Source organism: Petromyzon marinus, chromosome 25, assembly GCF_048934315.1.
Source record: "Petromyzon marinus isolate PM22_M1 ecotype Great Lakes invasive population chromosome 25, UKy_Petmar_22M1.pri1.0, whole genome shotgun sequence".
Classification (NCBI taxonomy): Eukaryota; Metazoa; Chordata; class Hyperoartia; order Petromyzontiformes; family Petromyzontidae; genus Petromyzon; species Petromyzon marinus.
This window is the reverse complement of record NC_133691.1, coordinates 13,131,282-13,149,088: the sequence shown is the minus strand read 5'-3', so window position 1 is coordinate 13,149,088 and position 17,807 is coordinate 13,131,282. Positions and strand designations below refer to the sequence as shown.

The following is a 17,807-nucleotide window of genomic DNA, read 5'->3' as shown; positions in this document are numbered from 1 at the left end:
GGCAAAAGGCCCCAATTACTTCACCACAACACCACACACACAATTGGCCTTTATACGTGAGAGACTTTGAAATTTTTCACAAATATAAAATGTCAAAAACATTAATGTTGGTTCAATCAAGAGTAAGTAATTTGCCCCCACCTGCCCATCCCCACCTGCACCCTCCCTCCACACCACCGCCGCTTGTGAATTCTCAACGACGACGGTCACCTGCAAAGAACCCCCGCCGGATCTGCAGGCCCAGGATCAACACTCGAGCGACCAGACTCGTAGTGATAATATTAACGAGAGCATCGAAAACGATATGATTATCGCTTCAATAAAATAGTCAAAATATATCGACATTATCATGCATTCATTGATATGAATCATTAAATTTTGGGTTTACACATTTTTTTATTTTACATATATTAAGTACTAGTGGTGCAGCGGTTAGTGCAAAGCACTGCAATGTGAAGCCAGAAACAAGGGTTGGATCCAGGTGACGGCTAACATCGGTGGCGAGTGATGTCCATATTGGTTTCTACGCCCCCTCCCCCCCACTTTAGCAATCCACTCGCCGGCGTGGTGAAGTATGATGAAACAACTCGCATGGCTAACACGGTCTGGAGAGACATTCAGTCAGCAGTGAATTGACAAGGGCTGAAATTATATACACGTATTTTGTTAATGTATGCATGCGCTTATTTGCTGACTAAAAGTGTACCATGATATTAAATCGTTTTACAAATTAAATAACACACAACGCTGCACTCGGGTTGATTATTCAGAGTGGGTCATTTATTGAAAGTACATTGTTACGGTAATTAAAATTTTAAACCCATTAATAACTATAAGCGAGCGCGCATTTTTTAAAATGTTCTGGCACATTTGTCTTAATTTTTACTGCTGCTGATTTACTAACATGCGCTGACCCCACACTGTGGTTCCCTCTGGACCCTGGGCATACACGCACACACATACACCACACTGCAAGGCATTCCACACATTCCTTCTGGAAAATAAAAATGAAAAATTGGTTCTTCTTCATGTTTTCTACAATAATTGCTCCATACGAGCCGGCTCTTTTTTTTACATTTTATATTAAATCCTCCGCAACAGACCTTTTCTTACAAAACCAATTGTATACATTTGAAGAATATTAAAATGCATGCCTTTGAGACCACGGCACAAGGATTACGCACGCGTAATGACAAGCAAAACTTTTCCAAATTTTAGTCCTGCCATTTATCGTACAACACGCACATACACGCACGTACACGCACACATTTGCGCATGCAGGATATTCCGAACACAAGCGGCGCCTGTTTTTCGGGGACCGCGACTGCCGGGCGATTAGGGCCAGGCCTGCAGAGGGACGCTGGCGGCATGCTAATGGGCCGCGGCGGATAACCGCACCAGCGCGGCTTGCCGACTCGACGAGGCTCCGCGGAAAGCTTCATTACCGGGGCTCGTGTTTTGGGAGGCCTGGGGCTAGCCCGGGGCTCGAGCCACTCCTGCCGTTCGTCCCTTCAAAGGGCTGCCACCCTAAGCAAATCATACAGTTTTCCGCCATCAAAGGGCCCTCAATCTCGCTCGCTGACGTGCGGTTAAATGGGATACGAGTGTGAAAAATTAAAACTTAATTCGGTCGGCTATGGAAAGAGAAATACTTCAAAGGCAACGTGGTCAGACTTTGTTATGTCGAAGGTTCGCTCTCTCCGGATAAAATTTGACCTAAAAAAATCCATCAGAAATAAATTGAAAAAACCCCCTGCCCATCACACAAACCAAAATATCACGTTCACTTACGGAATCAGAAGATGAAAGAGCCCCTCCTAGTGTAGACTAGCAGTCCACGGAATAACTTTTAGAGGATCAAACAAGGTCGAGGCAAAAAAAATGAAATCTACGATGGCTGAGCGCCTGCCGAAAGTAGCTCATTTTAAAATATAAATTAAGGCCTAAAAGCACAGACATTCCATGCAGTTATAAATTCCGAATTTCAGCTCAAATAATTTTATTTTTCATGCTGAGGACCCACAGAGAACACGGTGCTAGATCTGAACAATGTATGGATTCTCAAACGCTGAATACCACAATGAACTTGCAATGTGCTTTCCGCATCCCTGCAATGCCACAAACAAGCGCTGTGGCTGGCCTCAAAGAATCTGCAGCATTATTTATTTCATGGGACCGAGACACTCGGTGACCCCATAAGAGGGAAAAGGGATAAAAAAAATCCTTCACCAGCCCCAGAAGCAACATTGGTCCAGGCCATCTTTAGGGGCCACCTCACTTCCCCACTCCGTGCAATACATGGTGCCGCCCCAGAACCCGTCTCGTCTCATTACAGTTAATTAAACGGATTTCTGTGTGCGGGTAAGCGGGGGTATCCAGAGACGAATGCCTCCTTCCAAATGCCCTGCGCACAATAAGCACCCGTGCCGAGAAAAAACATGAATACTTCGGCCCTCACTGCTGCATCCGAGAAAGTATGCGTCCCTCCATCTGGAATGAATATTTTAAATGGCCTCCAGATTGTTTTCAGCCTTTGAATCTATCTGTATCGCATCCTCCTAATAACCTTTTAATAGAGATGTCAGTCAAGCACCTGGCGTTTGGAAACACATTTTATTTCGCCACTGCGGCTAAAGCAAATAATGACACTGCAGTTCAAACAGGCGTTTGCAAGCAAGCAGAGGGCTGGCCGGGCTATTGAATGTGTGCGCCGCATTTAAATAGATAAGGGGCTTTAACAAAATAACACGTGCGGCGAAAGGAGTGGTCGCAGGCAGAGATCATCTTAAAAGCACAGACTCGGAGTCGCCCGAGCGGATCAAGTTGTGGGGATCAGATTCCCGGGAAAACTGCTAAGTACACAAACCGTGTCACCGGAAAAAGCGGGACTCATCTCCGCACCCGGGCCTGCACACTCGTGTATTAAAATGTCTAGACAAAAGTCATCTTTTACACAATAACACAAAGCTTTAATGGCAAAATAATATTGATCGATTGCAATCTGGCCCCTTTTATTTTTTCATAAAATTCCATTCGCCCACCCCCAGCGTGAGGAATTTATCCCGCTTATCAATATGTAATCACGCCGTCAGGCGAAACAGAGTGCGTGCAGTTAAAGTGTCTGTGGGAATCCTTGGCGCTAATGCGATGACACAAGGCTGTACAGCTTACCGAATTGTATTTAATGAATGCACTTTGGCCATTTCGTTTGTTGTGCGTGTGCACGGGTTCGAGTGCGCACGTGCATGCGTACGTGCATGCGTACGTGCATGCGCGCGTGCATGCGTACGTGCATGCGTACGTGCATGCGTGCGTGCACGAGACGAGGCGGAGGTACAGTGGGTAGTGCACCACACTACAAACCCCGTCGCCCGAGTTCGATTCCCAACCGCGGCCAACATCAGTGGGGAATATCTTAACAGTTCTTGGGCCTCACCAAGTCCACTCAGCCTTAAATTACCACCTGTTCTGCGTGCGAACATCGGCACTGTGGGGATAAAGGTGGCCGGGCATGGTGCTGGCCACAACACCCCCAGTGCAATGTGCCAACCTTAATATGTGCTCGCAAACAGTTCTTGTCCCAACCATCCATAGGGGTACATAAGGGGGATATTTGTCTTCCACGCGTGCGTGCACATTCGCACGTGTGTGCTGGAGTCGCGTCACAGTGGGTCAGCCGCATGTGACAAAAAACTATAAAAATGAGACGGCGTTTCGGCGAATCGCTCCACAATTTTGTGCACAGACAAGTGACATCCACTGCACGCGCACCACAATAACTGCAATCACCAGCAAACCTGCATGACACCACATACCTGTTTTCCGCACACACCTATCAAGCGGTAACGCAGCTGCGCGTTCACCCCGTTACTACCCCGCGAAGGATTCTCTCGGAGGGCGCGAACATCGCATCAGAGGCACGGCGTGTCCCGTTCCGTTTAAGCCCGCATCAGGTTTCGCCTTAAAAATCCGCTCCCGCGTGCAGTTATTAATTTCACGAAACCAAGCGCGGTGCTTTGGGACCACCCAGTGTCTGAGAATACAAACTGCAGGCATCGCTGCTCCGGCACCGCAGGGCCAGGCCTCAAGTTTCCACCCGTATAATCGAGAACATGCGGCGCTAGCCATCGCGTTGGCGGATGTCCTCTCTGGGCGGCTGTCAATGGCCTGCGCTCACTGCGCCGGGCTAACGGGCTCGGCGAGGCTGTCGTGAGGCCCACCCAACAATTCGTGGGCGTGCGTTTTGTTTTTTCAAGAAAGTGCGTAGCACGATGGAGCAAGATTTCAAATCACCCGATCGACGGAGCTATCTAGTTTCTTCAAGCTGCCAACATGTCACTTCTCTCGCGATGGAAATATAGACCATATTAAGGCACGCTTAGTTGTCTCGTGCGCTCATTCCTGAAGGGGCTCCCAGCGCGTGCGGCGAAACATCAAGACGCTGTGCTGAGCACCGCGCGGTACGACCCCAAAACGTATCAGAGGGCCACGCGGCGGCAGCACATCCCCGAAAAACTGCACACGCGGTCACGAGGGCTAACTGCTCGGACACAGCCGTGTGAATTTCTAATGAGCACAGAAGTCGTAGTTTTTGTCCTCGCGCGATTACACACGGTGTTCAGGCGTTGCCGCGAGCACATTTCCGGCACCAACCAGAGCTGGGATGTGAGCCACAAATGATCCACAAGATGGAAGAGTCGACAGCATCGTTATCGAGCACTAAAGCCAAGGAGCGAAGCAATGTCCTGCAAGTGCACAGTATGAACAACAAGCAAGGAACGTCCACTACCGTACCGCCCATTATCAATATCAGCATTATAAGCCACGATCAATTCACTGTTAGATGAAGGCTTACCCGAAGCCATCGCAACCTCTCACAGTCCCGTGATGTAGCAACTACATTACAGTCTGGTACTTTCCACAAAGTGACTTAACGAGTGACCCAGAACCGTAACTCCAGCAGCACAGAGAAACTCCCTCCCTTTTAAGCATAGTTCTCATTATTCATCAGTGGTGGTTAGCCCAATTGTAAGCAGTGGTTACTCACACCTTACCCCACCACACAGGATTTGCCAATGAACTGTCGCATAGCCATTTTTGCTGCTCGCCTGAGCAGCAAAAAGATTGCAGGCGTTTGCCGTAGAATTAAACTCTGCACCTCCCCACTGGGAGTCCAGTTTCAGCCCCCACACTACAACTATAATAATACATAAATAATCGCAATTTATGCTTTTTTAAATGCAGTCACACGTACACATGCATTTCTTACGTTTGCCTTCATTTCTGCCGAGCACTTCGCATTTCACAAAAAATACAAAGAATGCCAACGTATCTTCTGCCGGTAACAGGACATCCCCGCGGCCACTGTTCGGGGCGTACGGTTTCAAAGACAGACACCTCGCGGGCACCACACCCCCCCGTGTCACTCACCGTTCACACTTTCACGCGGCACAGCGAGCAACGCGCCGACAATCCAACGGTGCCGGAGAAACGTCTCGGCGCCGAGAGTTGCCATACCCGTCCCCAGCTTTGCCCGTCCGAGCCGGAATGCTCCACGTAGCATGGCTACTCTCGCCGAGCCAACGGACGACGACGACAACAATGACTCTGTCCGGCGCCAGCTCACCGCTCAACAATAACCGCCGACTCTTCTCCCTCTTTTTTTTTTGTACTCCGTACCTCTGGGGGGAAAAGAGAACATACTGATGTAGCAGATTGCAATTGGTGAGCTGTTCGGTGCTGAGAATATAAGATTGTTCACCGTGGCCCACATGGGAGTTGCAGTAAGTGCATGCCCACTTGTTGGATTCACAGCCACTCAATGCCCTCCATCACAAATGCAAGCCAAGTGGCTAAAACCCGATTGAAAGGCTTCGGCGAAAAAACCAGAGTCAGGCAGACGCTGACCATTGCAAAGTGAGCGTAGAAGTCCGATACCATTAAGATCTCCCACAGGGCTTCATTCGTTCATTCGGGAGGGAGACGGTGGGTTTGGAAGCCGCGCGTTATTAACCCTAAACTACTTTGGCAAGCTGCTCTTTTAAAAAAAAAACTGTTTTTTTTACCGAATCGGTCAACAAATTACAGATATTAATATCGTGTAAAAAGTTAGCGCTGCATGAAGTCTGTTTTTTGCAATATTTCTCGTTGCAATGAAGCGAGATTCGTAGCACGTGCCGCCTCATAGCAAGCGCACAATTGCCACCCCTCACCGGCACAACCACAGGGTGAGAGTCCGGTTCACGGCTCCGCGCAACGCGAGAACCCCCGTGTGGCAAGAGGGACTTGGCCCTGGCCCCGGGTCACTGGGAGGGCACCGCGCGTTCTTTGAGCATCGACGTGAAAAAGGTTGCCCCAATTCCCGAGCCACAGCGACACAGCGTTGGGCGATTTTGTTTTTTGTTGCGAGACATTGAGTCGCTCGGTTCCATTGAAAAAATTCTGCCGCCACCCTTTAAGTGCTTGGGATAGATTTTTAGCTTTGGGTTTTTCCCCCCTCCTCCAACTAACATCCCATGTCATGAAGACATTTCCACGTTTAACTTTCACAGTGAGCAGTACGTCCCCTTGCTTAAGAGAATGCCCTGCAAGACGAGGTGACAGGACGACGTACGACGTCACTTCGATAGCCCTCTTTATCCCACACGAGCACACCTTTTATATGCCCCTGAAAATTGTTTTGTCACATGTCAACAGCTCCGATGTTTCATTATCGGAGCTGGAAGATGGCAAATGAGGTGAATGTCTAAATATAATGTCATATTTTACTCTGCAGTCATCAGTAACTGGGCTCAGGCCATGAATTCGCTCAACTTGAGAACCCGTTTAAATCACTGGTGGCTGAAAGTCAGATTTCAAACCCAGGATCTCGGGGGTTGTCAGCTCGGTGTCTGTCCTGAGCCACTCAGCCGCCTCGCCATGAGATTGATTTCAAGCAGTGCTCATTTTTTTCAAAATTATTCCATCAGCAGTTTGTATATTTGGAGATTAAATAAAGCAATAGCTTTTACAAAACATATCTGAAGCAGTTTGCTTTGTCACTGCGTTGCCAATAACATTAAATGGAATGGTAAAACACACCCCACCGTGGTTATTGTCCCCATTGTTGGTGATGTATAAAATTGGCACAACCTCCCAAAAAATATGGAGAGTAGCATGTGGCAGCATTTGAAAGAGACCGAGATGACCTTCCCTGCAGTGATGCAGAGCAAGAAAAGTGGTCTCCAGCACTCCTGTCCCGATGTGGGTCCCCCTAACACGAAATCCAAACATCAAGTCCTAACCCCCAACTCTGAAGCCGACCCTTACAGCTAACATCTTTCCCCAACCCCTAAACGGAGACAATATAAATTAAAGTGGCATTAAAGTGGCGGCGTCCCTTCATATTTCCTCAACCAAAAGCTCAACAAGGGGGAAATTCGAAAGGACCCCCACGAGTAAGAGCAACCCAAGGAAGGGCTCCGATTGGACAAATAAATCTCATCTACAGTGGGCTAAAATTTTGTCGGGCCAGATGTCACTCCCCACGAAGCCCTGCACAGATTCCTCAAACGGCAACTTGGGTTTTCCGTTGACTCAGCAGCAACAATTCTCATGGCAGCATTGCACTTGGTGCTGTCGCCAACCCACACGGAGCACACGCTGCCTAGCAGCGCACGTGGGCAGAGGCAGCGCGAGACCAGACGATACGCGCCTGGGCATGTCTGACTTGGCCGATGATGCCCTCTGGGTGCCCCGTGCGGGAACATGGGAACACGTGGACCCGCAGAGACTGGGATCACCAAACGCCCCACCTTGTGATGCTGTCGTTCCCACGACAGCCAGAGAGCGGCACCTTCTTGAGCGGCCTGACTTCTCGGATATGCGAGGGGGGCGGGGGATGTTGGGGTGGGAGGGGGGGTATAGTCACATCACCGTGGGAACAAATCTCGTCCCCGAACCTTCATGGGGTCGCAACCCCTGGGAAGCGATGCGAACGATTAGAGATAAAATTCACCGAGGGTCACGGGAGACGTCACGGCTCCGAGGCAAAGGGGGCGCTTTAGTGGCACCATCCAATCAGACATTACGCAGGGCAGGAATGCAGGATCTCGACCGTGTAACCGTATATTTATATGTAAAAAAAATTTAAACTGCATGATACATGGCGCAATAATACGCGGCACTTTAGAATGATCCAGCGGCAATCTCGAGTTACATGAAACATTAAGGAGCTACAAGCGCCGAGTCCCCACTTGCACGCAGCACGCTTTGGTGTGCGTTCCATAAATCCATCTGCTCCATGCATTAATGATGACTGCCACAGCAGTAGCAGCGCCCTACCAGGTCGTGCCACGGGCCCCACAACCACCGCTCTGCACGTTCCGTGCACCACCAACATCGTCGCAAAGACTCAACGGCACTTAAGTTGTGCGCGTCAAGTGCGGTGATGGGGCTAGGGGTCGGGGCAGGTCTGCAGTGATTAATATATGCAATAACGTGACCAGCAGGGCACACTGATGGATTGTCAGTGTGAGATTTGTTTTTTTTTTAGGCCTGGTAATTTGAAACTGCTCGCACGATTGGAAGGTCCAAGTGTAGCCTACACCATACATGTGAAGACGAAATTGCAATACACATGCCCGATCCAGTCGGATATGGAAAGCCAAGCGAGGTTTGGGCCTGGTAAATGCTTGGATGGGAAACTGCCTAAGAAATCCAGGCGTTGCTGACTTGGGCTTCAAGGAGATGACAGTACAGCGATGGATTGTTGAATCCATCTGTGTGTAGCTTTGAGTGTTATCCCCTCGTATATACGGTGCGTTAACTCCTGGCATTTTTCATTCTCCTCCTACGAAGTCCCAAGACTTGGGAATACTTTCCTGGATAATAAAAGGGCATTATCTCAACAGCAATCCCTCGACATCGCGGGGGTCAGGTTCCTGAAACCCCCCATTGGTTGGCAAGACTAAAGGCTGATGGAAAATCGGGGGTCAGGTTCCACGGCCGCGGTTAACACTCTCATCGAAGCCTCACTACGCAATCCTCTTAATTCTGTAAACATGAGAAAATATGTACAGTACCGTAGCAACAAAAATACGTTTAATTACCTTTAATGTTGATAGTGAAGTCCCAGATGACGGGGATGTTAGGGGGAAGGCGGGGCTGTCCTCTCCTCAGAACTGGCTAAACTAAAACTCATTCTAATTTTACCAGGCAAGGCCCCACTCGGCTACGTAGCTCTTTTTAAATTATAGCTCAAACAAGTGGTGGATTATCATCACGTGGAAATGCATCGCGGCCAAATACTCTTAGACGCGTGTCGATTCTAAACGTGGGGTGGGGGGGGGCGAACACTCGCAGCGGCCACGGAGACAACTCGCAGCGGCCACGGAGACAACTCGCAGCGGCCACGGAGACAACTCGCAGCGGCCACGGAGACAACTCGCACCGGCCACGGAGACAACTCGCACCGGCCACGGAGACAACGCGCACCGGCCACGGAGACAACTCGCAGCGGCCACGGAGACAACTCGCAGCGGCCACGGAGACAACTCGCAGCGGCCACGGAGACAACTCGCACCGGCCACGGAGACAACTCGCAGCGGCCACGGGGAGACAACTCGCACCGGCCACGGAGACAACGCGCACCGGCCACGGGGAGACAACTCGCACCGGCCACGGAGACAACTCGCACCGGTCACGGAGACAACGCGCAACGGCCACGGAGACAACTCGCAGCGGCCACGGAGACAACTCGCAGCGGCCACGGAGACAACGCGCAGCGGCCACGGAGACAACTCGCACCGGCCACGGAGACAACGCGCAGCGGCCACGGGGAGACGCCGCCAACTCTGAAGAGACGGCAAGGAAGATGGCGGCTTGGGTCTGTGGGGAATCGTTGAAGTCGGCGACGACCTCCTGCAAAAACTTCCCTCGGCAGGCACCCGAGATTTTGTTGACCGCTTCACCTCATCAACGGACTCCTTGACGTTCGCGATGCGGCTCTGCAATCTTAGAACTCTGCCAACATTGCGTCGCCGTTGATTCGCTCTCTGCGCGACTCGCCACGGTGCGCCGCGTGTAATGTAGCTCTTGAGAGCGGCCACGACGCTTCCCTACCAACGACTGCATCACTGAAGGACGCGGGACACAGAGGATCCCACGCGCCCCTTGCTCCTGGCGGGTTCCCCTTCTGAGCACGGCTGGAGATTTAAAATCGCGGGTGGCGGAAAAAAACCACCAAAACCGCGGTCACGCGAAACTGTACAAAACCGTGGTTGGCAGAACGGTGCGTTGTGTGTGTGGTATATTACGCGTGGATTCTCGAGACCGTGGTTGGCAGAACGGTGTGTGTGTGTGGTATATTACGCGTGGATTCTCGAAACGTCGAAACCGTGAGGGGCTTCCGCGCGTTCTCAACTCGCTCAAAGCCTCCCGTAAACCACGTGACTTGCGTGTGGCCACGCCCACCCTGAAAACCCGCCCCGCCCCCTTTGAAAACAGACGCTGCGTTGCGCCTTCGTGCAGCTCGTTTCTAGAATAATAATAAAGTCCCGTTTTATATATATCGTAGCGCAATTCCTACAAGGCCTCAAAAGCGCTTTACATTAAACATTGAAGTTATTGTAAACTCTTCCCTTTTATCTCTTTTTCTCCCGCTCCCCCGTCTCTCACCACCACCAGCCTCTCATCACCACCACCACCAGACTCTCACCACCACCACCAGCCTCTCACCACCACCAGCCTCTCATCACCACCACCACCAGACTCTCACCACCACCACCAGCCTCTCACCACCACCACCAGCCTCTCACCACCGACATCGTGGCCCGGTTATATCCCTTCTCCTCCTTCCTCCCCGGCCGCTCCTCCTTTCTCCCCGCTGTTCACCTTGAACCGGGCCCTCTGAGAGGCTTTGTCCGCCTTGGGAGTCTTCCGTCCCGGCAATCCCTTCCCTCCTCGTCCTGCCCCCATGTCTGGCTGGACCTTCTGCACGAGTTTCCGCCGCGCCCAGTGGCGCGAAATTCGCGACTCAAGTTGCTGACCACCCCGCTCGCCTGTCTGGTTCCCTCCTCGCTACTGCCGTGTTCGCTCGCTCTTGGCGAGTGAGCGAATCCTATACGGCGCGTTACAAGTCGACACTGTTGTTACAAGTTCCATTGCATCTCGGAAACAAAGCGTGGTTGATGCAGTGTGATGACTGCGAATGATGTGACGGGCGAGTGGTGAGAAATGGGAGTGGATGAGAAAATTGACGCCTTGGGGGGGGGGGCGTCCATAAATGACGTCACGCGAATTTGGACGATTTTTGACCCCCCCCCTTCGTCACACAAAGTCAGACCCCCTCTCATATATGACGTCACAAAGCTCTGCTCCCCCCCCCCAAAAAAGTGCTTCAAATCGCTTTAAACTATTGTCATTGTAGTGCGTATTTAATATGGCGCTGCACTCTGCTGTAGGAGAAAACATTAAAGTCGATTTAATTAAGTAGAACGTGTTGTCTATGTTTATTTAAAGTTGCGATTTTGATGTGACGTCACATTTCTCAAACACCCCCCCCCCTAGATGCGTGACGTCATTTATGGACGGCCCCTTGACGTTTCGAGCAATGGCCCTTCTCTATAGCACGTCCGTGATGAAATGCTATGAAGGGCCATTGCCCGAAAACGTCACTTGTTACCTTGTCAGGCCACAGCTGTTTGTATGCGTGCTTGTGAGTCACAGCCACACGCAGCAGTCGTAGCAGCGGCGGCGTCACCAAATAGTTGACCTAACCTTGGAAGATGGCTGGGTTGCTAAGCTGAAAAAGTTCCATGGTTGTGCGAGTTCCTTCCGACTCCGCACCAATCGTCGCGGCGCGCCCACGCCCCTTGGTCACCGGTTCCATCCAGTAGCAACAGCTGTTGAGTGCGCAGGCGATGCGACTGCACGGGGCCCCACGGGCCAACCACGTTGCTTCCCATCCGAACTGGGCCATCCGGCTCACGCACTCATTACCAGGGCACGTGCTCATTACCGGCTCGAGGTAATTGTCACGTGCTCGTTAAACGAGAGGCCACCTAGTCACGTGCTCATTGCCGGCTCGAGCTAATTACCAGACCACGTGCCGATTACCGCCTCGAGCTAATTACCAGGTCACGTGATTAACAGCTCGAGCCAAATGACCAAGTAACGTTCCTTACCGGCTCTAGCCAATTACCAGGCCACGTGCTAATTACAGGGTCGATCTAACTGGATGCAGTGCAAATTATGTATTCCTGTTATCAGGTCGCGTGTATTTGGCGAGGACTGTGGTGGTTTAGGCAGAACGGACACGAGTTATACAACCATTAGTTGTGTACTCTTTATAAAACATCCCACAATCACACGTACAGTGCCAATGATCTAAAACACGTTTTATTTTGAAAAACCCTACAGTCTTTCTACCCACCACACCAAATTCATGTTCTCTAGGTGCAGTCTAAGCGTGTGGGTCTATACATGAATGCATGGCCTAAATTACGTTAAAGTGGAATAATCCAAGAGCCTTTTTATAAGTTAAGCTTATTCTTTTTTACGCATAAAAAGAATTCCCAATATACTAGCTAATCAAACTCATTTAAGAAACTCAAGTCAATGAAAAATTATCAAATGCACATCAGTTAAGAATACTTGAGCATGTGAATATACAGCAAACATTATTATAGCTATCAACTGTACTGCATTCAATTAGTCCCAGATGTTATATGCAGGGCTTAATTTCTCACCGAATATATTCCTAGTCGCTGGTAGACTAAAGGTGAAACGTGACTAAGCACAGCCATAATGAGAGGTATGCTGGATGTGGTGCACCGGGTGTGTTGAAATATTTTCCGGGTCACAGACCCGGACAGACCCGGCTGATGAGATTAGGGCCTGGTTAGATGTTATGTAACTATAAATCATTACGCACACACACACTGGAGGCATACGACCGTTTTATACAACGAATGCAACACTAGAGACAAAACATATATCCATGGACAGCACAGGCGTCAGACAGTGTCGAATGGCGGAGTCCAACGGGAGCCCACTGGGCTCAGGTCTCACTTCTTCTCCTTCGCCTCACTCTTCTTGGCATCGGCCTTCTCCTTTTCCTCTTTCTCCTCTTTCTTCTCCTTTTCCTTCTTCTCCGCCTCCTCCTTCTTATCCTTGCGCGCGTCCTCCTTCTCCTGGCCCTCCTTGCGCTCCGCCTCCCGGTTCGCCAGCTTGTTGTTGATGAGGTTGTGCAGCGCCACCACGGAGCGGATGAGCGCCGCCAGGTACACCACCAGCATCTGGTCGTTGGTCTTCAGGTAGAAAGACTTGATGAACTCGCGCAGGTCCACGTCGGGCAGTAGGTTGAACACGTCCTGCAGCTGGTAGACAATCTGGTGGTTGATGGGCATGGAGCCAGCTGCCACACGGTCCAGGTAGGTGCGGATGTCACCCAAGCGTGACTGCAGCCCCCGCAGGCCATGCACCTGGTTGGTGATGCGCTGTGACAGGCTGCCCACCGTTGTGTCCTTGATGTCCCTGCATACACAACACTATTAAAACCTTTTCAAGAAACGTTCCTCGCCAATGCGTAGACACACATGGAAAACATAAATGTTAATGAACGCTGCTAGAACATTGTAACAAAAATATATACGAACACAAATAATAATATTCTTAGCTCTTTCGGTAAAGTCACGTTGAAGGGAAACAATAAAATAATAAAATATATATTTTATTGTTTTCCTTCAACGTGACTTTAATAAAATAATAAAATATGTATTTTATTGTTTCCCTTCAACGTGACTTTACCGAAAGAGCTAAGAATATGAATTACTGCAGTCACGAAAGCTTTAAAACAAATAATAATGTAAAGCCCTTGGTCAAACAAATGCTGAGTGAAGGCCTCTCCACACCGTGTCGGTCACAGGGGTTGTTTGAACATATTTCACCACACTGGTTCGTGAACGTTAGTAAAGGCTGGGTTGGCTCAGGACCGGTCTAGGAATCAATCTCTACAGACTAAAGCTAAACAATTTTTTTTTGACCCGGTAAGGCCCACTGAGTTACATGGCTCTTTTTCAAAAGCAACCAGGCCACAAATGATCGGTCAGCAAAGTGGCATATTACGTGGACATTTATAGCAGTCAAATACTCTTAAACGCACGTTTCTAAATCTGGATGGAAAAACCAGAGGACCCAGAGAATAATTAATGCGACCACGGGGAGAAAATGCAAACTCCAAATATACAGGCGTCAAGGTCGGGATTGAATCCACGACCTCCTGCATACAGGTGAGGGAGTTAACATCTATTCACTGATGTTAGCCATGGACGGAAATCGGACTTAGGTCTGCTGGGTTCATAGTGCAGTGTGCTGATCACTGCCACTGCAGCACCCGCACACCAGCCATACAATATATTTAACTAGAACCTTGGGAATTACCTGAGCAGATGTTCTACGCCCACCTCCTCTGCCTCTTCTGCACCAATCTCACTGGGCACGTGTTCAAATGTTTTGGAAGTTGGAGTTCCATCCTGAACAAAAAAAACACTCATTTATACAACTTTTATAGTTAAAATATTGGGGAAAATGTGCATTGATGCATCTATGAACTTTAAAAAAGCAGCAGTTGCACGAAAAATAATCAGTGTGTGTACGACCAAAAACTGACTTTTTAGATAAAAGCCATTGGGATTCAAGACAGAATGACTTACATCATGCACTTCTTCAACTGCAATGTATGCTTCCGTTGGAAGACCAAGGTCCTTGGGTTTCGCGTCAATTATTACCAGCACCTGAGTTTGTTCGAGGCAGACAACAATAACGATGTGTAACAACAGAGCACTGAATACGGTAATAACGAACAGGTCTAGCGTATATACAATCGACACACAAAAACGATACTTTGTGCATGATTTAATTACCGAGTTGCTGCAATATCGCTTCATGAGCTCATTGATGGCGATGTCATTCTTGTGAAGTTTTGGCCCCGTGTGGTACCACCCCACAATTCTTTCCCTGGCTGTAAAAAAATACAAACGCAAATGCATCAAGGCTTGGAATAAAGATTTGCTTTTGCAAATATAACCGAGTTTCCAATTAGAAGTAAGATAAATTGCTTGACCTATACAAATAAACGTTAACTTCTCAATAGATTTCACAGCCAAGCAACCGTGTGGCTGACTAGATGCGACATGGTCTTGAATGAAATAATACAAGTGAGGAATATTTTACAACCATCATTTAAAAAAAAATCTTACTCAAAAAACTAGTATCAACATGCCTCGGTGATCAGCGGTTTTACTCGTGAATGCATTTTACACGCGAGTTCACAGCACTGCCCTCACCATTCACTTTCTTGAACATCCCGTACATGTTCTCCAGGTAGTCGTGGTCAAGGAACCAAACAGAGTCATCTTTGTCGTCCTCGTCGAATGGAACTGCAGGTGCACATAGCCTCAGGGTAAGATACGGGTTTGACTCCAGGGACCGAGTTGGTCCATGGGCTGCAGCTTACATTGTTTAGGTCTTTGTCTCCGGCTCGTAACAGCAAGGGGAATTTGATGTCCTTTACATGTAGTTGAATACAAACATTGCACCCATACAAAGATCATGGCCAGACATTATTCGGGCAAAGTGCTTTTAGCAAGCACTTATCAAGGCCGTCACTGTAATGCACACCGGACCAGGTACTCGTTTAAAGCTTGTCGACCAATGGGAAACAATACAAGTCAAGATACCGTTTGGTATGGCGGGACCCCGGGGTCCCGAATAAACGGAAATCAAAATCGTCATTACTTGACTTTTGGCGACTTCGTCTCACCGCGCAGATAAACGCCGCGACCCACCTGGCGCGGATCATTCTGTTGTCATGTCAACCAAGCGCAGCGAGGACGAATGCGCAGAAGAAACAAAACTTTGAAACTTTTATTAGCGGATCGTGTAGAGCTCGTCGAGAGGAATAGATCGCCGTGTCGGTCGTCTTCAACAGACATAAAATGACGTCGCAACGCAGTTTATGCGAGAGCCGGGAGCTTATGGGGCCCCGGGGTCCCGCCATAAGGTTCACATGGCTGGGAATAAAACCCAGGTTGTTGAGTTTGTAGAAGTGCCCTAAAACTGACGCGCCATTAAATTTAAGCTTCAAGAGCGACTTCATTATACGTTATGCTTTTCCCTCATGTGACGAGACAAAGTGACACTGTCAGAGAACGTCCATTGAAAATATTACGTATCACATTTATCCACAGAATTATTAAATGACTTCAAGAGGCCTATATTTAAATTACTGGCATACCTCGTCGCGTTATTTAAAGTCGCATCTAATTTAAACACACATTTTACAATCTAGAGAACTTGGCGAAGAAAAACCCTATAATTTAACTATGGGTTTTTGTGCAGTCATCAACTCACTACACTTGACCGTACAGTACAAAACAAAGTTTTGGTACCTCGGATGGTACTGACGTAAACAATATCCGATTCATTGACAATGTGGCGCCACCGCTTTGAATGAAAAGGCACTCACCGGCAAAACTGTTGGATACGTCCAGGACTCCCTTGTACCAGGAGCCGAGCAGGACGCCAACCACTCGCTTCTGGTTTCCCACCTTCCCGATCCTGTGGGACAGGAGACAAACGCGGCCCGGGAGATGAGGAGGCCCACGATGACTCGGCATTCACGCTATCAGTTTCCCCCACGTCCAACACATCGTGTCTCACTGCGCCCGCACGCGTGGCGGGTACCCGCCGACCCCGTGTGAGTAACCGAGAGGCAAGCCCCGGGGTCTCAGGGATCCTTGCGGACTCGGGGGGGACGGTGTCTCGGGATCCGGTGACCCGCGCGGGCCTGGCTTCGCCCGTCTCGCCGAGCTTACTCCCCGGGCACCGAGGGCCAGGCAAGACGCAGGTCGAGTCGGGGGCCTCCTCGCACAATGCGCGAAGATCGCGACGACGCGCCAGCGGTACCTGTTGAAGTGGTCCACCACGCTCAGCAGCACCAACGGGTGCACCACCACCTTGTCCACCGTCTGTTCGGGCATGGCGAGGCGGTAAGGGGGCGGTGAGGAGACGGCGAGGGGATGACGGGCGTGGACACCACGGACACGGGTCTGCCCACAGCGACTGCGCATGCGCGGCTGGAAGCCGCATCATACTTCCCAGAGCGAATAAACGCGGGCCGGATCCGCTAAGCCAATCGGACGCGAGCTCCGCGACACCACGTGAGAGCCTTTAACCATCCCCCACGGACGAGAGTCGGCCCCGGTGCTTGTGCCGTGTAGCGAATGTAAGAGCCGGCCGCACGACTACGGGTGCCGCGCAGCGACCAATGTCGATTGGTTAATCTGAGGGGCGTGAGCACGTGGGCCCGGTTACAATGACTCGTCTGATGCATTGTTTTGACAAGTGCGTTTAACTTCAAAAACAAAATCAACATTTTGGCCGGGTACATACCCGTCAACCGCTTACCAGTGCTCTACCTTGCTACAGACCAATTCAGAACTCATTGGTCACCCCGTGCCCTTATAAATCTCAACGTTCATCCTACAAAGTGCCATCACAAGGGAGCAACACAGGCATAACAAATGTTTTGTCGTATTGAAACTGTACGCCGTATGGACCTGAAAACTCAATTTTCCTGTACAAGACTACGGATAAACCGTAAGGGTTGAGAGATAAGTGCAAGGGTTTAAACCGCGAGACATCTGCATGTTATGGTAGGGGTGCAGGGTAAATTGTACGACCCAGTGGTGTGCATCACTCACGTGTTCAGCAAAGTGCGATATTCCTTGTATGTAGTTATAGATTACACGTTTATATGTCATTAC

General features: G+C 49.7%; 1 protein-coding gene across 1 annotated transcript; it reads right to left on the bottom strand.

The window, feature by feature from the left end:
* Positions 1–12,362: 12,362 nt before the first annotated feature.
* Positions 12,363–17,135, bottom strand: PSMD7 (proteasome 26S subunit, non-ATPase 7). Its single transcript, XM_032960248.2, has 7 exons — positions 16,948–17,135; positions 16,508–16,599; positions 15,327–15,419; positions 14,904–15,001; positions 14,694–14,774; positions 14,422–14,513; positions 12,363–13,515 (listed from the first exon to the last, which is right to left on the bottom strand). Exons 1-7 carry the CDS (start codon positions 17,109–17,111, stop codon positions 13,047–13,049), a joined length of 1,089 nt encoding a protein of 362 aa, XP_032816139.1. The 5' UTR covers positions 17,112–17,135; the 3' UTR covers positions 12,363–13,046.
* Positions 17,136–17,807: the final 672 nt, after the last annotated feature.

Excerpts from the sequence above, each read along its gene's own strand:
- PSMD7 (XM_032960248.2), bottom strand. The coding sequence starts at position 17,111 with ATGCGCAGTCGCTGTGGGCAGACCCGTGTCCGTGGTGTCCACGCCCGT. Across the intron at positions 14,775-14,903 it reads AGCGATATTGCAGCAACTCG|GTGCTGGTAATAATTGACGC; the intron begins GTAATTAAATCA and ends GAACAAACTCAG. Across the intron at positions 14,514-14,693 it reads CAGTTGAAGAAGTGCATGAT|GATGGAACTCCAACTTCCAA; the intron begins GTAAGTCATTCT and ends TTTTTTGTTCAG.